The following is a 23,253-nucleotide window of genomic DNA, read 5'->3' as shown; positions in this document are numbered from 1 at the left end:
ATAAAATCTTTAAAAAAGAGTTTAGTTACAACAGGTAGTTTTTAAATGAAAATGACAATGATTAATAAACTATTTTAAATTTTAAAATATTTTCTTTTTTAATTTTTACAGATTTTATTTATTTATCTTTAGAAGGGAAGGGAAGGAGAAGGGGAAAGAACTATCAATGTATGGGTTGCCTCTTGTGCATCCCCAGCTGGGAACTGGCCTGCAGCCCAGGCATGTGCCCTGACTGAGATTCGAACTGTGATCATTTGGTTCACAGGCCTGCGCTCAGTCCACTGAGCTACACCAGCCAGGACTAAAATATTTTCTTAAATACTTCTTTCATTTTCTAAAAATACAATATTATAAACAGATACAATTACCCATGAATCAGTCTAGGAAGAATTTGAAAAATTCTTAGTACGCAGTGCAAAGTTGCAGTGATATTGGGACTCCTGTAAAGTGCTTCCAAAAACATAAATTGATAAAACTTTCCTAAAAACCAGGTGATAATGTCTACTAAGCCTAAAAATAATATATTTATTTGTTCGTTATTTTCAGTTTCAAGTATCTATACAAATGTGAATTATTGTTTAAGTAGAAAGACATGTAGCCCTGGCTGGTATAGCTCAGTGGATTGAGTGTGGGCCTGGGAACCAAGCAACCACGGTTCGATTCCCAGTCAGGGCACATGCCTGGGTTGCAGGCCAGTTCCCTGCAGGGGACACAGAAGAGGCAACCATACATTGATATTTCCCTCCCTCTCTCCTTCCTTTCCCCTCTAAAGATAAATAAATAAAATCTTTAAAAAAAAAGACATTTAATAATGCCTGACAAGAAAAGATAAGTAGAGTAAAATACATCATTGGAATCTTGATAGGAATTGTGTTGATTCTGTCGATTGCTTTGGGTGGCATGGACATTTTAATGGTGTTAATTCTTTCTATCTATTTACATGGTATGTGCTTCCACTTATTTTTGCCTTCTTCTATTTTTTTTCTTATAATTTTCTACGTACAGGTCTTTTACATTCTTGGTTAGGTTTATTCCTAGGTACTTTATTCTTTTTTTTAGTAGAATCATTTCCTTAATTTCCATTTCTGTTAGCTCATTATTGGCATATAAAAATGCAACTGACTTCTGGGGATTAATTTTGTATCATGCTACTTTTCTGAATTCATTGATCAGTTCTGGTAGCTTCTTTGTGGTTGTGTATGTACAGTATCATGTCATCTCTAAATAAAGACAGTTTTACTTCTCCCTTTCCAATATGGATGCCTTCTATTTATTTTTCTTGTTTGATTACTATGGCTAGGACTCCAGTACTATGTGAAAAAGAGGTAAAAGTGAACATCCCCATCTTGTTTCCAATCCTAAGTATAACACTTGTTTGCTGTGGGGGTATAAGGAAATTAAATGGTAATGTAAAAGAAATATAATAAAGATTCAATTAAAAAAAGAATGGACAAGTAAATCATCGTATATCTGGATGATTAGTTAGTAACAAATCGAAAAGAGGACTCTAAGACAAAGGGATCAGTAAGCCCAAAGACAAATTCTTTTTGTGGTCTTTGGATAAGAGAGAGTTCGTGACCATTCTATTACCACATTCATAATAAGCAACTGTATGAAGAGAAAAATAGCAAGGTACTTAGGGCTTAAATGATGAAAGATCTTTACACCACTTTAAGGATTTACATGGTTTTCTGTAGTGCAAGAAAAACCCTTAGAGTTTATTGGTTGTTATTTTTGTTTTTATTGAGGTTTTGTTGCTGTTCCTATAAGCAAAAGAGGAACATACTTAATGATGCAGATGCTAGGCCATATTTTCAGATGGAAGGACCATGATAATAAATAAATCAAAGATAAGAAAGAGCACTCAATAAGAAAGATACTAGAGGAAGCGAAATATGATAAAATCCAACTCATAAGACGAATTAAGATGATAAAGCTTAGGTGGTATAATTAATATTAATGCAAACTACTATAGAAACCATACTTCCCTGGTATGGGCATTAGTAAATGGCCAATTGAACAGTCCTTCCATAGATTTCAAAATGTGGCTTTAGTTTTATGTTTAAAATATTTGATATCTTTTATCATACTTGTCTGTAAGTGGACATAGGCTCAGAATAAGTACTCCAAAGCCAATCACAAATGTTTCAGCATCTGTTGTTCCAAGTGATTGATAAGCTATCTTTGATCTTTCTGATAATTTATTCATTAACTCCTTCACTCTTTTATTCACCTATTTATCAGGAAATGGAGATACAGAACTGGAGAGCTGTCTCTAAATTGAGATGATCACAGTCTAGTGAAGGAGATAAAGCAATGAACTAATAATGGGCAGACTACTTTATCAGAGGTGCTCAGAAAAGTAGGCACTGGTAATGATGCAGAGAGGAGATATAAGTGGATGGCAAAGGATGATTGAGAGAGACAGCACTTGAGTCATGAAAGCTGAGGAGGCAAGTGTAGAAAGGGGAGAAAAGAGAGTGAGACTTAGTCCAAACTGGATCTGTGATGCACAGAGGCATCTGGGTATGGGAACAATTGGCTATCCACGGTCCAGGACTTGTTTCAGCATACTGGTATGGGAGGTTGTGTGGGTCAATGGAAGTGGGACAGTCTGAAGAGGGAGGCTGAAAGCTGGTGATGCAGGGTCAAGTCCATTATTTCTTGCTAAGGAGGAACTTTGTTTTGGCAATCATGTCATAATATATAAACATCTATCAAACTATCATGTTGTACACCTTAAACAATGTCATCTTGTCAATAATATTTGACTAAAGCTGGAAAAAACAATTTTAAAAATCAAAGAAATAAAAAAAGCTAACTTCATAGCAATGAGAAGTTTTTTTCTGTTGTGATCTGTGGATCATGTGTGAGAATTTTCTCCTTTTATCACGCACTATTGTGCGTTAAAACTATGTCAAAATATTCCAGAGATAGCTAAATGTGCAGGAGACTCATGTCCTTTTCTCTCAAGGGAATAAATGGCTTAATCAAGTGAGATAAACCTTTAGATCAGGTAGATCTGATTTCAACTTTCATTCTACTTTTAGCTTTTTCTTATATACATATATATATATATATAATGTGTGTATATATATATACATACTTAATATATAATTTATACACATATATATGGTCTTAAGTGATTTATTTGCTTCTCTAAATCCCATTTTCTTCACATTTAATATGAAGAAAATAATTGCTGTATTCTAATTTTGTTGGTGTAGAAATGAAGTAAGATAATACATGTGAAAGGGTCTAGTAGAAACCCAAGTATAAATTAGTAATTGAAGAAATGTAAAATTTCTCTTCCTCTGAAGGCATAGGATTAATATTCATGATGACAAAAATTGTATCTGTGCCCTAGGTACAAAGAAAATGTAAATATTTTCAGTGAAATGGCCATAGTTGCTACACAGTATGTATTGTCCCATTAAATGATACTTATGAGGTCAGGAACCTGGATCTCCTGCTGGCATTGGCACTAAATATAGCTGTAAGATTTTGAACAATAATATAAACCACTTTGGATTTTGGTTGACCTGGATGGATTCCTGAATTCCTTTCTGTATCCAAAACTCCCTGACTCTATTTTCACATGATTCAGTAGGTACCTTTGGAATAGGTCCTGTCAACTTGTATTGTTTGAATTTTTCCCCTCTGGTTGCTATTTTATAAATAAATTTCCTCCTCATCAGTCAATTTGTAAAAATAACATTTTCCTCTTAAGTCCTCTCATCTGACTCTTTCCCTTGGCCCCTGGCCCTTTCTGCTGTTGTGTGTAAGCAAATGTCAGGAGTTAAAATCAGGAGAAGAGTATGACTTCTTAGCCAAAGGGGGGATTTGTACAGATTATGGAAAATGTGATGAGGTCAGAGGTTTGGAAAGTCATGGTTTATATTAAATACATAAAGAAGAACCACTAAAATCAAGAGTTGTCAAAGGACAGAGAAGTTATTTTACATCAACATCATTTAGTATAGTTTTGGAAAAGAGACTCTGACATTTTACTGGGAGATAAGACCTCCCACTTCCTCTATACTCTTAGCTGGCAACCACTGAAATACTTAGAACCACAGAAAGCAATCTTTTCAGCATATTGTTTGACTTATACCATTACTGGAAACTTTTGTTTAGAACAATAGCAGTCAGTATGATATCAAATGTTAAGTGTGATTATCTTTGAGAGGGACATTTGCAAGTGCTTTGTGTCTGAAAATTAGCTAAAACTCTGCTTATAGTGCTGATATTAGTGTGTATTAGTGTGTGTATGTGTGAATGTGTGTATATTTCTTCATGCAGTGAGCAGAAATAATGTTTTTAAGTTGGGAATAAAATAACTTTAATTTTAAAAATTATGTTAAAATCTGGAGTATAGATGAGTAAGGAGATATACTGGAAGTTAGGAGAGTTGGGATCATATTTTAACTCTAACACTACCTGGGTGATATTGGGCATTAAATATGTTTTCTAATGAACATAAAATTTCAACCTATAGATTTTGCAGCCCGTAGTTTAGGCTATTCTCTCATTATGGCCAAATGTTGTTTGTGTGGTGTGTATGTGTCTGTGTGCATGTGTGTGTGTGTGTGAGAGAGAGAATATATATTTTAGACAATCAAAATCCTTTGAATCTATAGTACTATGCAATAAATTTCAAATTTGTAAGGTTTCAGATTCAAAATTGGGTTCAACCTTCAGTTCTGAAGATTTGTAAACTGAGGCTTTTTCCCTTTGTTTGTAAAATATGATTATTGATACTCAATTATATGGCTGTTCTTTAGGTCTGAATAACTAAGGTATGTGTAGTATCTGGCATAATGAAGGTAGTGACTATTAGCTTTTATATGGTTAGGAATTATACAGATGATTGAACTGAACAACAGTCTTGAGTCAAAAGCACGGTGATCCTATAAAAAATTGGGGGTGATTTTTCTGCTGTGATTCATACGTTCAAAATTGGAATTCCAAAATTATTTTTAGAGTTCTAGTTTGACTTTTGGCATTAAATGTATGGCTCCCAAATATGATTATAAAAAAAAACTAAAAATATTTATTTGAAATTTAAAAATGACAGTTGTAGTTTCATGAATCTGTTGTCACACTTTTCAACAGGCATTTCTTTCTTCAGCAAACAATTCTCCAGCAGTCAGTAGATGCCAATTTCTGAAGGACCTTAAGGGGACTTTAGGGGTACCTGTGGTCTATTAGATAGAGTGTGTGTTCTATACTTCTTGAAGTTTTCAGTCTGATGGAGGAGACAGGCAGGTAAAGAGAGTAAGAGAAATAACAAAATAGTACAATAGCAGCAATAATATAGCTAGCAACAAAGTATTAATGCCAGAGAGACAGAAGAAATTAATTATGAAATGAATAAACCTAACTTTTAAGGAAGTTCCTTTGGGGACAGGCTACATAATTTTTATTTGAGGAATGTCATATTTTTAATGGATATTCTTGTCCATATTCTTTGTGTACATCATCTCATCAAAGTGTAGTGTGGATGTGCTTTTCATGCTTGTTAGCCTCTATGATTGAGATCACTCAAATTAATCCTACCCAGTTTCTTAACAGGCTTTGTCCTTCACTTTAACTTTTCAGATTCTCCAAGCATGATCTTCTATGTAATTCAAGAAAACTATTAATATTTGGGAATCTTAATTTTGTGCCTTTTATATTCAAGATACTTGTGATCTATTCTTAGTTATCTAAATTATTCTTTAATTTCTGTCTTGGGCAATTATAATGTATAATAGACTTTTAAGCATATCTCAGTATTTTATGTGATCTTCAGCAAAAAGCAGAACACTATCTGGATTCAACTAGAACTAGGATTTTCATTTTTACAAATCACAAACCAAAACTGTTATACTTTAAAGAAATAAGGGGGACCCTAACAATTGGAAGAATGCTAAGCACTGTAGCATTTTTTCCATCCTTATCTACCAACTTTTATTATGAGTAAATTTTGACTCTTGAGTGTTTTTAAAAATGAGGATGTTTTTAAAATATCAGCCTTTAGAACTTCTCTAGTTTCCTAATTTGTTGTGAATGATGATGGTTCTACTTACAGAAGACAGTACTCACTTAAAATAGACCCATCAGTGAAATAAATTGTATTTTCTTGTTTAAGTTTTAAAATTTCCAACCTGAAAGGATGATTTTTAAAATAGTTTATTTTTGTTAGCACAGCTTCTGAGACTCGAACATTATAACATCTGTGCTTAAAATGCAGTTTTTGGCCTAAGACACATTTGTTTTCGTTAGCTTACTTCCCAAAACATACACTATATCAACTTTCTAATACAACATCCTTAACATGTTTAGCAGAACTAATGGATAAAAATAAATGTTGAAGTGAGTGTAGAGGGAATCAGAAGATTTATTGCAGAGCCCCAAACTGGCAGCCTGGGTGCTCAGTCATGGTGGTAGGTGTTGTTGTTATTGTTATAGTAGTAGTTATTGTTGTTGTTTGGCATTTATCAACATTGACCCAGGAGAGGCTGTCCCCTTTAAATATAGGGAAGTACATAGACAAAATTACCCACTCATCAGAGTGATGTTAACCTCTGGTTTGAGGGTCTGCATGTTTTCAGGACCTTGTTTGGAGCATCAGTGGTGCTCCAAGAAAAGCCTGAGAGATCTAACAGCATTCTCAACAGCTCTCATTGTGCACACACAGAGTAACTCTCATTGTTCTATGGCTAGCACTTCTAGTTTCATTACAGACGTCAACTCTCTGCAAGCAACTAAATGTGACAGAATTTCATGAAGAGCAGAATAAAGATATAAGCAAATGTTTTAGACTGAAATGGAAATAATTCACTCTGCCAAAGATAGCACTGCAGTAGATATTAACCTTTGAGTTTTAACAAGTTATGACTTTTTTTTTAGATTAAAAGCTAGAATGTCTTTGAGAGGAAGGTCATGACAGGCAAATGCATCATCATAAATAAATGGAACACAGAAAAGTATATATGGAAGTCTGATTCTGGAAAGTAAGGGCAGGGACCAATTATGAGTCCCTAGACTGGTACCACTGAAGATCTTTTGTTAGGTAGCAACATGATCAAATGTACATTTTAATATGATGATCCCATTATTGAAAAGGAGAATTATAATGTTTGAGTCCTTGTGTTAAAGACCTGGTTAGAGCAGCAATTTTCCACCTTTTTCGTCTCAAGACATATATAAGGTAATTACTAAAATTGTACAGCACACCAAAAATATATATTTTACCGATCTGACAAAAATAGGTATAATTTGGATTCATTCATACCAGGTAGTTTGTTGACTTAGCTGTTGTCATTTTTTTTATTTGACATTCTAAGGGAAAAGAGGTCAGTGCCCCTGACTAAATAGGCAGGTAGGTACTGCATGTTTTAAAAATTCTGTGTCATACTAGTTGAAAATTGCTTAGAGAATAGTGTTGTTTATAAAGATGCATAGTAATTACATGTGAATAAGATGGGCAAGAAAATCTGTGTTTTTCTATTGTAATCCATTTTATTCTTTATAATTTGTTAAAAATTGCTGATCATCGACTCCACATTTAATTACTGATCCACCAAGGTTCTAGCTAGTAGTTTGAAAAATAATTAAGAAATATTAATAGAAATAGAGAATATATTCTGGATAAATTATGCGAGGGGAATTTTCAAGGCTTTGTAATAAATATGATATGGAAAATAAAAGAATTGTAGATGTTAAGACCTTTCAGTGAGTCCAAAATGTGATATTTTATTAAAAGAGAGCATAGTCCAATATATTTCTCAGTATTTTGATCTGTCTTCTAGAATGAGTTTGATTTTTTCATTCTGAAATTTCCCTAGAAATAATCTGACACTTTTCTTCTTACCATTGCCAGTAATGTAAACAAATCTGGATTTGAGAAAAATTTCCTCTTCTGTTTAGTCAGTTATTTTCATGATATGTGTCATTAGTATTTATTTCTATGAAGTATAGGATTTTCTTGTTATTTTGTCAGTAAGCATAAAATGTAATGTACGTATATTTGTATTCATTCACCGCACAGAAAATTCAAATCTTCAACACGATATTTCATCTCTATTTCTAACACTTTGCTTACTACATAATGGTATGTACTACATATAGATCAACTGTTAATCTTATGCTTCATATTTCAAAAAGTCACATTAACTAGATAATTGATCTTCTTGCCAGCATTTTGAAAGATTTTTCCCTCATGAGACCTGAAGTATGAATATTATTTTCCTATTTACTATTTATAAATGTCTTTGTTTAACAACTTCTCAGGAATTGGGGAGAGATTTATATAATACACTTAAATCCTGGGAGTCTGAGACTATGACCTAAGATTAAGTGGTAAACTATTATTTTTCCTACAGGAAGTCAGGGTGAAGGATGAACATACAGAGTTTTCCTCTGACTCTGAAAGAAATCACAGATGTCCATGATTTCATTTAAATGTGCTGGAATCATTCTCAAGTAGCTGTGCTTTTCTTCTATATTCACAATGTCCTTGGACATTTTTATTAACTACTTTGATCTTAGTTCTTTATCTTTAAGGTGGAGATAATACTACTCTTTACCTCAAAGTATTGTAAGGAAGTATTGGTTTCAGGGCTACTTGGGGCCTACTACCCTCACCTCAGGAAAGTCAGAGGCTGATAAACTGCATTTGTCAGCTTCCCTTAGCAATTTTGAGAGGATGACCCCTAACCTAAAACACTTAGGTATCAGAGATTATTTGTTCTCTTGTCTCTTCAAGCTCAAAAGCAAGACGAATGTAAATAGAAATCATAAGCTTCCCCTGGGGGCAGAAAAGAGAAGAGGCAAGCTCCCTTTTCATGGTGGTTGACAAATGCGGTCCCACTGGTAACAGTGGTTTGGGCCAAGGTATTTCATTGATCATACGTGGAAACACACAGTGGGACTGGCCAGAGGAGAAAAAGGATGCCAACCATGCATTTGGAACTTATCTTAACATTAACTAACAGTGAGAAGGCGTAGAGTTTAGTCTGCAATACACTCAGTATAGTTTTCTTCACACTTAATTTAGGTTTCATGTAAAAAGAAACAGTTGATAACTCCCTATATCACAGTACAAACTGTTTAACCTCAGTATTGTGGGTGACTACTCCTGTTGCGAGCACAAATGTCTACTAGATATACCCTGGGATGAATAAAGACATCGCTAAATGAATGAGGATTATTTTATTGGCATTACTAATAATAACTGTCAAGATTACATTTTGGTCAGATTATATAACAGTAAAAAATGCTATCAAATAGTAAGGCAGCTGGAGAAAGAATCTAAGCACGTGATATGGTGTTTTCATAAGGAACTCTCAAGAACTGTTGAGCTATTGAAAGAGGGACCTCCTAGTCACTTAGACTGTAGAACTGTAATTTAAGGGAAATGGCAGAGAATATTGACAAATTTAAAAGTTACGTCTTCCTAGCGAATTCTGTGATCTTGAAATGTTATACATGAAATAAATTACATGAATTAATATTCAAATGAATTTTAAAAATTATGTGGTCTTGAAATAAATAGAAGCACCTTGAGTTCTACATCAAAGGACTGTTGAAAGGCAATCACATCTAGTGTGAGATCACAGAGGAAATTTCAGAGGCCTAGAGAACAAGAGGACCAGCTGCATTTCTTCAGGTTTTTCAGCAATGATGGAAAATTAACACAAATAAATTGAAAATTGGTCAGCTTAGAATAAACAGGGAGTTTGTTCAACATACCTAATTCTGCATATATGTCTTCAGGTTTTAATATGTCAAAACTAGTTGGATAGTGAAAAAAATTATTGGTTAGAGAAATAGAGCTTTAAAATATTCTTGTGCACTCAGTAGTTTTGACTCACAACAAAATTCATCATTTAAAAATGGTCCACTCTTCACTTTGATGAGATTAATAATAAAGTCTAAGGTGATATGTTACTTCGTAAATGCTCGCTACACATTCTGGCTACTTTTAAATATTATGATCCCTAAGAAGTTTTAAAGAAAGGAAGATTAAGAACATTTGATTGGAAATCTATTCATGATCTTGCTCAATCAGCAGCATTGCTACTAGTATCATTACGAGGTTCACAACAAGTCGGCTGAACTGCTGGAGTACAGCACAGCTGGTTCGTTATTCTGGTTTGTTATTTTGGCTTCCTTAATGTGTGCCCTGATTATGTGGCACGCAGCTAATTATATGATTAAATATCTGACTCAACCATGGAGTAGTTAATTTACTGGCCACATATGGACATGATGTTAATCTTTCCTGCCAATGAAAACTTAGATATAGTTGCTCCAAGGAAAATCAACCAGCTGGACTCCTGGAACCAGAACAGGTTATATTTTACTATGTGTCCTTTTGTCATGCTATTTTCAATATCCCTATTTCTGTCCCTCACAAAGCCTGGTTAGGCTATGTGTAGGTCATAAGAATTTTATAATAAAGCTCATGTGATTAATTATTCTCTGATCTCCCGGTTCCCTTCACCACAGTCACTTAAAATTCTTTGATTGTATCAGAGATGTTGGTTTGTCTTCTAGATCAATCCCATTTCCAGAAGTGTTGTTCTATTAGTTTCCTTTTGCTTCCATGGCAGAAAGTCCTGCTTTTTGGTGCCCAACTTTATTGATTAAAGTCTTTTTAGCTCTGCATTGACATGTGGCCAGACATTCCTGTTTCAGAAACATGCTCAGTCAGTCCTAAAGGAGTGGTGTTAGTGAACTTGGGGGTGGAATCACTTTTAAGTATGTGATAAGAAAAAGTAATGAAAAACATAAAGTATTTACATGATATTTTTTTTCTGAAAAGATAATTTAGTATAATGTTATTTTTGTTCTCTTACACTGGGTTGACTCAGGTTGTTTTTATAAGTATAAACAAAGTGAAGTATAGATATTGCTCTTTCCATAGTGAAAATCTGAAAAGAATTGCTGAGAATTTGTTATAGCAGAAAGGTATATCTAAAAGCCACCTCTCCTGACAGGAACATGTTAAATGCAATATCAGCAAGTGTTATCTATATTTTACCTAAGGAAATAGAATGCCTGTGATAAAGATGTTCTGAATGCATTTTCCCCACAGTATCCAAAGTCATTTTATAATCTGCTTGCTTAGAAGTTTAGACTATCTTTAAAGCTGGTGTGGAGTGCATCTTCAGACTCCAACAATCATTGTATCCTCAGTCTTCCATGAGTTCCACTGTTAGGTGTTCACGTTGGCTTCTGTTCACCTGTAGCTGTTCTTTTCCAGGGCAATTCCATTCATAATAATCTGACTGTGGCAGGAATGAATAATATCTAATATCAAATAGTGCATGTATCACGAATGAAGACAAAAATACAATCTCATATAGTATAGTGGGTGTGATTAAGTATATATAACTTGAAATGTTTATCTCTAAATAATATAATGTATTAATTTTTATTTGTTTTCTCTCAGTAGCTCGTCCTAGATAATACAGGCTTTTCTTAGTTGTGTAAGATGAAAGATATTTGTTGTGGTAGCTAAATGTTTTCAGAGATCTAAGAAGTAATAACATGTATTCATTGAAAGAGATAAGGAAGGGTATGCAAGCCAGTGTTTTTAACAGCAGAATACAGTTTACTTTTTAATTAAATGTATCTTCTTTGAAAATTTAATTAATATAGCAAAAGAAAAGAAATATGAGGAACTTATATAATGCAGTCAAACCTGTAAAATGCAGAGAGGAAATCAGTTTATTTTTTCTTCCCCTAAAAGGCTGATATAATGAAAGAAAAGGCAAAGAAGAAGAAATTTTATGTGACATGTCTGCATGTGTGTGTTTCATGAAGGTGTAGATTGAATAGAATCAAATTATTTTTTCCAAATTAGCAAAATCTTGTTTGCTAAAAATCTAATTCTTCACTACTCAACTAATTTTTACCTTTGTTTAGCAAATTAAAATATTTTAAACTAAAAGACTACTTTTTAAGAATCCAAAGATTCATGTGACAGAATCGAAAAAGCATCACAGATTAGATGAAGAAAAATTCAAGGTGGTTTCTGAGGCTTTCTTTTAGTACAAGAATAAAATCAGCTTACAAGAACAGAATCAGGCCCAGGCACTCGGGGACACCCCAGAGCTTCAGTTGTAAGAGCAGGGCAAGGATTCTGCCCCTCCTCCACAGAGGGCGTGTGCCCGTGAGCAACAAAAACGATCATTTTGAGGATGTCCTAAAAGAAACAGAAAGATATTGGACCCAATAGGAATGACTTTTGTGCATTATCTCAACATTATCAACATCTCAAAATGGCAACTTGAACACTAGAATTCCTTTCTCTTACTTTTACTTCCCATTTAGGCCTCTAGAAGGCAATTATAAATATGTGTGTATAAAATGCTATATGGAATTATGGTCTCTCTTTAACCTCAGGGTACAGAAAAGCCATCATCACTTATTTACATTTATGAAGTTGTCAAATACGTTTGACACATCATGCAGAGTAGAATATCAGGTCTAATGTGTTTTACTTACAGAGCAGTGTGTGGTTTGGATTCCCTCCTGCATGAGAGCAGATGAAGTTACCATCGTGAATCCACCTATTGGGAATTCATATGGTGTGGTCTTATGATGATAAAAGCAAAGAGAATTCTCAGACACCAGGTGCAATTAGTATAAATGACAATGTGAGCACTGCATCAGGAGCACGCATCTTTATTGAAGACAGTGTTCCTTATGTGTGGTGATTTATTAAAAATCTAATTTTACCGGATTATCTTTTTTCCCCCCACCTGGTTTAAGAAAGGAAAAAAAAAAGCTATGCTCATTTCTCATCCTTCTTTCCATACACACCATTTCAGGAGTGGATGTTTCATATTTATTTTTCATTTGTCTGTTACTGTTTTTTCTCTTCAGGTGTAATCTAGCCCCTGTGGTGGAGTTTGCTGCAGATGTGGGAACTAAATCAGATTTTATTACCATGAATCCATCAGTTGTACAAAGAGCCTTTGGAGGCTTTCGGAATGAGAGTGACAGAGAAAAATTTGTGCATAGGCTCTCCATGCTGAATGACAGTGTCCTTTGGATCCCCGCTTTCATGGTCAAAGGAGGAGAGAAGCACGTGGAGTGGGTTAATGCATTAATCCTTAAGAATAAACTGAAAGTGCGAACTGCCTATCCATCACTGAGACTTATTCATGCTGTCAGAGGGTAAGTGTCTGGAAAGGACCAGTCTGTCCTTGGCACAATGGAACACATAACTACACATTTTCTCTAGACAGGGAGAAGACTCGTAAAGTCTCCCAGCGGATAGGTATTTCTGTTCGCTTAGAGCGGCTACTCTATTCACCAACCTGAGTTTTGTTTATGCACTATAATATCTTAGCTCATTCTTTTTCTTCTAAAGGCAAATATTTGAACTTGGCACTTACGTATATCTGCTCATGAAGAAAGTACTGATTTATATATTTTTTGTGTTAAAGAAATTTTTTGTGTAAATTGATTTTGTGTAAATCAATTTACAATTGATAGTAAATTTGGTGAATTTTGGGTAAGAAAACAATATGAGTGCTAAATGGCTAGTGGGCAGTATAGTGCAAACATAAATGTTAACTATATTTAAGGGGCAATTAAATCCCATCTGTAGTTAAGAGCCCCACTGGAGATACAGAAAGCTGAGTGAGGTAATATTCCTTAATGCTTCCCCACAAAAGTTACAGATGCTATTTTTATGAATTAAGTCAACATTTCCCTTTTTTAACTTAAACACAGAAAAAAAAACCTAAGAAATGGACTCTTGTTTAAAAGTGGCAAATGAGCAAAAGGCCAAATTTAGTTGTGTGTGTGTGAAATATATAACACAATGATAAGCGATAATGTGAATTTCTTGAATATCTACCTAGTGTCATAGGCTGTAGATACAGAGAACAAAAAAGAACTGATCACTGCTTTAAATGGATGCATAGGCTTTATGGTGGAAACAAGCATTGCACAACCAGCCAAGGCATAAACAAATGATAAGGGGGTATGTTGCCAGTAGTGTAGAATTTGTCCCTCAGGTTAACAAGGGAGTCTTAAAAGTCTAACATTTGAGTCCGACTTTAAAAATAGAATAACAATTGTCGGGGTAAAGAGAAAACCAAACAAAGAAAATCTATTGCATCGTTAGAGCAAGCCAAGGCAGGAAATGATTAAGTATACAGTAAACTTGTGGAATATTGTGAAGCACTGTAATACAAAGTTGGAAAAATTACTTGTGATCTGGTTGGGAAGAGAATCAATTTTATCCTGCATTAAGCACAGTTAGCTGTGTGAATATAAGAGGTAAATCTTGTAACTTCAGACTCTGTATTGGCAAGGAGAGGTGCTAAAGACCAGTTAGGCTGTTTAAACTAATTTACTCATAAGATGATAAAAACACTGGGTATGATCAGTAGATGTGGAAAGGAAGGGCAAGTTCAGGGAAGTAACTGAATACGGTGACAAGAAAATGGTTTTTAAGCCCAGAGTTAAAAATAGTTTGCTTTATATGCTATAATTGTAACTGGGCTTGTGTTTTCATTATTTTGTTATTGAGATGCTGTCCTCAAAGACTGATCATTTCTTTGTTATGTCTCCAGATAGTTTCTTGGATTGTGTTATTCTGTGCACAATTAAGTTGCATTCTTATAACTAGATCATTTTATTCAACATTGATTCCCTTGATGTTTGACACAAAGTCTCGACAAAGTTAGATAAAATAAGTGCATTGGGAGGATAAGTATTTTTTTTGTTACAAAGATTCCTGTTAATTACATTTGAAAAAAGTGTTCGTTTTTTAAAAAAATAACGTGTTCTTAACTATAATGCCCTGTGCTAAGCATACATCCTATTTTATGAGATGTCAATGTTGAATATCATTTAATTCATAGAAATATTGAAAGATACCATTCTGTCCTGTCTTGCGCTTGCACACACTTTGCCAGATACATACGCTCCAGTGGTAGCTTATTAAGATTGAAAAACAAATGTTTTGAAGTTAGTACTTCCTAAGTATAGGAAACTAATTGGAAAATTCATCACTCTGAATTAGCACTTTCTAACAGACAGTTTTTACAGCGGTCTTAGGTTCACAGCAAAAAGTCAAGGAAGGTACAACGATTTTCCTCTACAGCCTGTGCCCCCAACACATGCATAGCTTCTCCCATTCTCACCTTCTCCCACAGAGTTATACATTTGCTACGACTGGTGAGTTCACAGTGACACATTATTGTCACTCAAAGTCCATCGGCTACACTACTCTTCCCTCCGAGTTTGCACATTCTGTGGGCTGTGACAGATGTATGATGCATGTATGTAGTCATCATGACAGTATCCTACACAGTAGTTTAACTGCCCTAAAAATCTGCTCTACTCGGCCCCCCCCATTCCTCCCTCCCCATCAACACATGGCAAGCACTGATATTTTTAGTTTCCATAGTTTAGCCTTTAAAAAAATATCTTATAGTTGGAATCATGCAGTATACAACCTTTTTATATTGGCTCCTTTTACTTAAAAATATGCTTTAAAGATCCCTCCATGTCTTAGCGCTGAACAATATTCCATTGTCTGGACGTACCAATGTATTTATTCATTCATCTGTTGATTACAAATTTGGCAATTATAATGAAAGCTTCTGTAAACATCTGAGTGCACATTTTTGGGTAGACATAGTTTTCAACTCATTCAGGCAAATGCCAAGGGATATGATTTCTGGATCTTATAATGAGAGTATGTTTAGTTTTGTAAGAAATTTCCAAACTGTCTTCCAAAGTGGCTATACCGTACTATGTTCCCACCAGTAATGAATTAAATTCCTGTAGCTCCACATCCTCACCAATATTTTGTATTTTCAGTGTTTTGGATTTTGGTTTATTTTAATTTATGTTCCTCTGATGACCTATGGTGTGTAGCAGCTTTTTATGTGCTTTTCATCCTCTGTATCTTTTCTTTAGTGAGATGTTAAGGTCTTTGGCCTATTTTTAGTCAGATTGTTAATTTTCTTATTGTTGAGTGTTAAGGGTTTTTTATTTTTTTGGATAACTGTTCTTCATCAGATATATCTTTTACAAATCTTTTTCCTAGTCTGTGGCTTGTCTTCTCATTCTCTTGACATTATATTTTGCAGAACATAAGTTTATTATTTTTAAGGAAGTACTAATTATCAATTATTTCTTTCATAGATCATGCCTTTGGTGTTATAACTGACAAGTCATTGCCAAACCCAAAATTATCTAGATTTTTCTTCCTAAGATGTTATCTCCTAAGAATTTTATAATTTCGCATTTTGCATCTATGGTCTATTTTGAGTTAGTTTTTATGAAGGGTGTGAGATTTGTGTGTAGAATTATTATTATTTTTGTATGTGGATGTCTGATAATTCTAGCACCATTTGTTGAAAAAACTGTTTTTACTCCACTGTATTTATTAGCTTTGCTTCTTTATTGAATATTAGTGGACTATATTTATATGGCTGTTTTTCTGTGCTCTTTATCTGTTCTGCTGATTTATTTGTATATTTTTCTACCAACACTTGATGATACTAATTATTTAGCTTTATAACAGTCCTTGAAGTTGGATAGTGTCCGCTGACTTTTTCTTATCCATCAGTATTATGTTGATTATTAAGGGTCATTTGCCTTTCCATATAATTTTCAAGACTATAAATTTTGTTCCTTAGATTCTGGTTTATATTTTCAGTTTACTACCAATAGCAAAACATAAAATAAGAGACGTTATTCAAATATGACATTTTCCATTAATTAGAATGCAGATAGAATTATGTGTTGTTAACAACAGTGAATTTATATGGGCTTTTTACAGATGTATTAAAGATAGAAAGTACACAACTTTTAATAATCAGTTCATCAATACTCTTATATTTTGTGTACTTTTCTTCCATAATCATTATAAATATGAACTACTTCATAAACTCTTATGCATGTCATTTCAAAGACAAGAAGACCAAACTTATGACCGCTGGTGATGTTAATGATATGCTTTCGTTTTATTCCTGTGCTTTAGGTGTTTTTGACAAGACTTATCTTGAATTCTCCAGAAAGACCTTATGTTGCTATTTTACTGGTCATGTATCTATCTGCATATTTCCCCTGAAATATCAAGTGATTGAGTTCTAAACTTGTCCCAGATTAGAAAAAGTAGCTGTGTAGATTTCTTTCACCTTTCAAATATTTTGGAAATTTGTACACATGGTGTATGTGAAAGGTAATTTCACTTGTGGAATTAGTAGAATTAATACACTGATGCACATAACATAGAATTTTGATATAACACTTGTACTTTACACAGCTACTAAAATGCTGAAAGAAAATAGGGAAGTGATGAGATAAGATTCATATGACAACAAAACAAGAGCAAAGTCCCCAAATATCTGTTCTTTACGTATCTGTTTTACATCTCTCTGAAACCCTGTGATTAACACAACTAAGCAAAATAGAGTTTCATATCCTCTGTTAATCACTAGTGTTTGTTGTTTTGCATGAAAGCTTTAGAGCGTTTAATACATGCATTTTAGGGTGTACAGAATCATAGTGTTAAAACATAAAGGCCTTGCCAAGTACTGCAGTTACAGGAAAAGTTTGAGCAATTTGGAAAGCAGAACACTCTTGAACAGAGCAGGAATCATTTAGGTGGTTTTCGTTTGGATAAGCTTCACTATTTAAATATTTTACCCCGAAAAGTATGATGGCTTATTAATTTTAAACATTTTTTGTATGTTTTTTTAAGTTATAAAAACATAATTAACAATCTCAAGACTCCAAGAGGTTCTTATGTTTTAATATATGGTCATTCTTCCCAAGACATATTAAGTAAAACAGCAGGAAAACATATAGCAAGATTCTAATTTTAAAACATCTTATAAATAAGGAAAGAGTAATTTCATAAGAAAAATAATAATTACAAATTTAAATGTATTCAACTGGTTTGAGATTACAAGCTTTTCACTGGTATTCTTCAGAAGCCCTACATGTTTATTTATTATTTTTATTATTCTATTATATCTCTTGTGAAGATATAATCTCTTGGAACTATTTTCATATGACTTAAGAGTCAAGAGGGGATTTTGAAAATACAAAATGACTTGTAGAAACTTAGAACTATTACTAAAATATCTATAAATCAAGGGTTTTTAATTTATATATTTATAATAATATTATCAACATACAATCTAAAACTTTCTAAAAGCACCCAATTACATAATTTAATATAATATTTTAAATTATTATATAGAACATTCAAAATATATTTATAAAATATCAAGTGACAGGCAAAAAAATCTTACTTTTATGATTAATATGATTTGATTCATAATCAAATTGAGTACTGTCCTTTGAGTGAGATAGCTATACTTAATTGTCTATCTTTTAACATGGTAGCAAAAAAACCAACAGCTAAAGTTTAAAAAGTAGATCTTCTAGTTCAATACTGTAATTGACAATTTCTTAAGAATTCTCCCAGGAGATAGGTAGGTAAATGAGCATATTTTAAAATTTTGTTTTATATAACTAAGCTTATATAAATTCCTAGTTTTAGATTAGAATCATGGGTATGCCTGTACATTTTTTTTTTTATGTTTATGCTTTAGGGAATTTCCTCTTATAGTTTTCATCTCCATTCCTCTGTTTCTTATTACAGTGCTCTTATCTCTAATCAAATATTTACTTTTAAGAGCTTAATTAATTTAATTTAAACTTTCAATTTGTTTACAATCAGTCCTGGAAATATATTCAAAAAATTTTTTTAAAGATTTTATTTATTTATTTATTTATTTTAAAGATTTTATTCTTCAGAGGGAAAGGGAAGGAGAGAGGGAGAGAAACATCAATGTATGGTTGCCTTTCGTGCGTCCCCTGCTGGGAACTGGCCTGCAGGGAATTGGCCTGCAGGGAACTGGCCGGCAACCCAGGAATGTGCCCTGACCGGGAATCGAACTGCGATTGTCTGGTTCACAGGCCTGTGCTCAATCCACAGAGCTACACCAGTCAGGGCTAGGAAATATATTCAAATTTATATGTGAATCCTTAGCTCCCTGGCAATTATTATGAACTATTATTAAAATATTTATTCTAAAAATAAAATGTCAAGTATTTTATGGTATATGCGATCCATTACTTTTATTTTAACTCTACTATAACAAAATAATCTATTTGTTTTATTTGGTCACCATGTTCCAATTATTAATTTGCTTTAATATCAATATTTACATAACTCACTCTAGTCCCATTAAATTAAGAAGCTTATATTTTTATTAATCAGGATAAACACTGGTTTCTAAATTTACTGATGACTTTCGAGATTGATAATAGTAAATATATTTTGTGATGTCAATTTTATAGCAATACTGAAGTTATCTAACAATTTTATAAAGTAACCTCTTTAATAAGACGATTTTTAAGGAAAAGATAAATTCAGTTTATATAGATTTTTAAAATTTTGATACGAGTTCTACTTGTGACATTTATTCTTTATCTTTTAGTGGAGAATGCATTTGTTATCCTTTGTTTAGACTTTATTTTTATTTCAACACTATTACAGATGTTCCCCTTCCCCCACACTTCCACTCAAACCCTGCTCTACTCCCCTTTCCCTCTGGCCATCACCACACTGTTGTCTCTGTCTATGGGTTATGCATATATGGTCTTTGGCTAATCCCTTCCTCTTCTTTCATCCATTACACCCCTGCCTCTACCCCTCTGACAGCGGTTAGTCTGTTCCATGTACCCATGCCTCTGTTCCTATTTTGTTCATCAGTTTCCACATATGAGTGAAATTATATGGCATTTGTCTTTCTTTGCCTGGCTATTTTATTTAGTATAACAATCCACAGGTATATTTATGCTGTCACAAACAGTGAGATTTTCCTTTTTCCTGGCCTTGTAGTATTCCATTGTATAAATGTACCACAGCTTTTTTAGCCACTCATCTACTGATGGGCACTTGGGCTGTTTCCAGACCTTGGCTATTATCAATAATGGTGAATACAGAGTGGTACAGCCATTGTGGAAAATGATATGGAGTTTCCTCAAAAAGTTAAAAATGAAACTTCCTTTTGACACAGCATTTCTACTTCTGGAAATATATCCTAAGAATGCCAAAGCACCAATTTGAAAGAATATATGCATCCCTATGTTCATAGCAGCATTGTTTATAAGCTATCCTTATATGTGACCAATATTCCTGATTTTTTTTTATTGGAAGGATAATTCAACAACTACATAAAAAATGTTCAAGTGTGAAATAAATTGACCACATGACTGCTTTAATTTTGCACAGAATTAAGAATTTTCCTTTGAAATATTTTATATTCCCCTCATGACCTGTATCAGTGTTTTTAAATTAGAGTTCATAGGTTTATTAGACTGTGAAAAAGTGTTCTTATTCTCCTTAAAATATGATTTTATGTTGATCCAAACAGAGAATATTTGCTTAGAGAATTTTCAATAATTATTTTGGAGTTTGATTTTCAAATAAGGTCAGAAAAACCTATCTTATTCTGACTGTAGACAAGACTATTTTTAATCTTAAGTCTCACATTCATATCCTTTAAAGTGTGGATATTGATATACATAAGCATTTTGATTAATTTGGGCTTCAAGGTCTACTGGTTCTGTACTTTGTTCTTACTAAAGTGAATATTCAAATCATTATGATAAACATTTGTATTTGATTTTCACAAACATCATCAGGAATATATTCTCTATAACCTAAAGGAGGTACATTTAACTTTTGATCATTGTGGTAGTGGAGGTAATTTCTTAAACATTCCTGCTTTAAAGTCATTTCACCAGTAATTTAAATATTCTTCATATTCTTCAATAGTACAATTCAACTAACCCACATACATCTAAATATTTAGTATTAATAGTAAAAGGTACACATGCAAAAAAACACCCAAATATGTAGATAGATAGTCAGACAGACAGACATAGAGATAGAGATAGAAAAGATATAGGCAGAAGTGTTTGTTGTGGTGCCATTCAGTTTATTGAATTTACCCTTTCCTTGGTTTTCTGAAATTGTTAAACTTTTAAAAAAATCATAGCTCTGTTTATAAATGTAAATTATGAAAAACTACTTTTGGAGTAATATATGCTGCATATATGAAAAATAAAAGTAGTATACACATATGCTATATATTCATACTATATATAATATTTACTATACTATTGACAATTTACATATACTTACAAAGTATATAATATAATGTAATGTTACATATAATTAGAGAATATATAGTATTAGTATATTCACATATACTAATGGGTGTATGTGTGTGTATAAAACAACTTATTCCACCCAAGTTCCTTTGATAGACTTTTTACATGTCAGACACAGTATTAATAATACATTAACTTTCCTTATGATTATGATACATTGTTGGTTCATATTCAACTTGGGATTTTCAAAGGCTGATTTTGTTGTGTTTAATATACAGCAAAATTCTCATACTTTATAGTTATGTTGTTATTTATTGTGCTATCTTGAATTTATTCCTAGCAATTTCATCTTATGTTGAGAGAATAAGTATTTTTTTACACTGCTACTGTGACTAAGCTTTGAAATTATTTTTATTCAAAATATAAGACAAAATTTTAATTAATCTAAATATGTCATAAGTAGTATACTTGCTTCTTCATTTTTGTCCTTAAATAAAATTATATTGAAAAATGGGGTATCACTTAGTATCCTCGCTTATATTTCCCAGCACTTTGCTAGATCATTGGTGTTTTCCTGTGGCATGCAGCCAGTAAACGGGCTGAATCACAAGTTAATGATCATGGTCACAATTCTTACTTGCTGATTCGAAATAACAAGCATGACAGAAACCAACTCAAGTGACATTTCTAGCTAACCTCTTCTCTATGGAGCCTGTCACTGTGTTGAAAAATATTTTGTTGGTCCAGTATAACTATTAAAATAAGCGTGCATTAGTTGATAATATATGCTTTTTTTATGTGGCTCTTAACAAATAAAAGAAATTGTATTTTTGCACATCTTTCCAGCATCAACTTTTTTCAGTTTTAAGATTAATACAAAAGTATAATTTCTTAGACTTTAGTTACTGCAATCATCTTTCAAGTGTGAAAATTTGTCAATTTTAAATGAAAATGTTTTTAAAAATCTATATAAATTCAGATTGATCCTCTGCAGACTAAATACATGTGAATAGCATGTGCTTGCACAAGAATCTGAATGAGATGAGGCTTCCAATAGAACCTCCGGTAGAAATGTAGGATGAAATAGACAATTAGCAGGCTTCAGAAAATTTAAGCTCACTGCTCTTGTTCAAATGTATTGTTTTGGGATACTGAATCTACTCCAAGTCACATAAATAAAAGCAATTAAAAAAATACAACTTTGAAAATAGACATATTCGCTCCAAATGCTTACTAAAAATGGATTACTTGTTCTAAATTTAGTCCTATGCCTAAAACACTTTCCTATGGTTTCTATTTTGACCAATCATGCAACATGTGTCCTCCTTTAATGTTTTTGAATAGTTAGACACTGCATTGTAGATACTTTAAGCCTCATATTATTGTGATGGAGTATTTCTTCCCTCACTGGGGACTTTGATGTCTAGCCTTCTGGCCTTGCTCCATTCCCTGATATCTTAATCTTTTTGCTCTTGAAGTTACATTATTATTTTCTAGCAGCTCCCATCATTCACATATCATCCTGGAGTATAAAAGTATAAATAGCTTATATCTGAGCAGTCATTCATGGGTATCTGGCTCAAACAGGAACCTGTGGGAAACAGAGCTGCCAGGTTGCCCTTAGCCAACATGCTCTCCATTCTTAATTCTCTCATTGAAACTAAGAAGCTTTGCAGAATACCTAGGCTATCTTTTGAGAAGTGGGGAAGCCTTCATGGCACTCAGTGACATTGACATATCCTGGTTTTTCTTGTTAGTACGCATTGTTCTCTTTTCTCCACTTGGGTAATTTCTACTCCTTCTGCAAGTTTCCGTTGAAAGGTAAATTCCAATTGGGCACAATTTCTATTTTTTATGCTATTCACTCAGCTTTTATTAATGCAGATTCGACCCAAATCTATAATAACCTAATAATGCTAATAACTGCTCACAAACAGTCAGCAGTAATATCACACGAGAGAACTGGGGGATGATGAACCCAAGTCCTGAGAGCCCAGATCAGAGTCCAGGTCCAGGAGGCAGCCAGTCAGCATCTTCTGAGGCAGAGTCTGCGGGGCTTTTCAGTCAGTAGAGCAGGGCTGAGTGGAGCGT

At 33.3% G+C, this 23,253-nt stretch overlaps 1 protein-coding gene across 1 annotated transcript in view; it reads left to right on the top strand.

Annotated features, from left to right (window-relative positions):
* ST8SIA4 (ST8 alpha-N-acetyl-neuraminide alpha-2,8-sialyltransferase 4) overlaps window positions 1-23,253 on the top strand; it is a 93,146-nt gene that overhangs the window by 27,909 nt on the left and 41,984 nt on the right. The window contains exon 4 of the mRNA XM_037142639.2: window positions 12,883-13,176. Coding sequence (XP_036998534.1) covers window positions 12,883-13,176 — 294 coding nt within the window. The remainder of the gene's footprint in view (window positions 1-12,882; window positions 13,177-23,253) is intronic.

The sequence above is a fragment of the Artibeus jamaicensis genome, unplaced genomic scaffold, assembly GCF_021234435.1.
Source record: "Artibeus jamaicensis isolate MK-2021 breed Jamaican fruit bat unplaced genomic scaffold, CSHL_Jam_final contig_3214, whole genome shotgun sequence".
NCBI classification, from domain to species: domain Eukaryota; kingdom Metazoa; phylum Chordata; class Mammalia; order Chiroptera; family Phyllostomidae; genus Artibeus; species Artibeus jamaicensis.
Note: the sequence above shows the minus strand (reverse complement) of the source record. Positions and strands in the feature narration are given on the sequence as shown.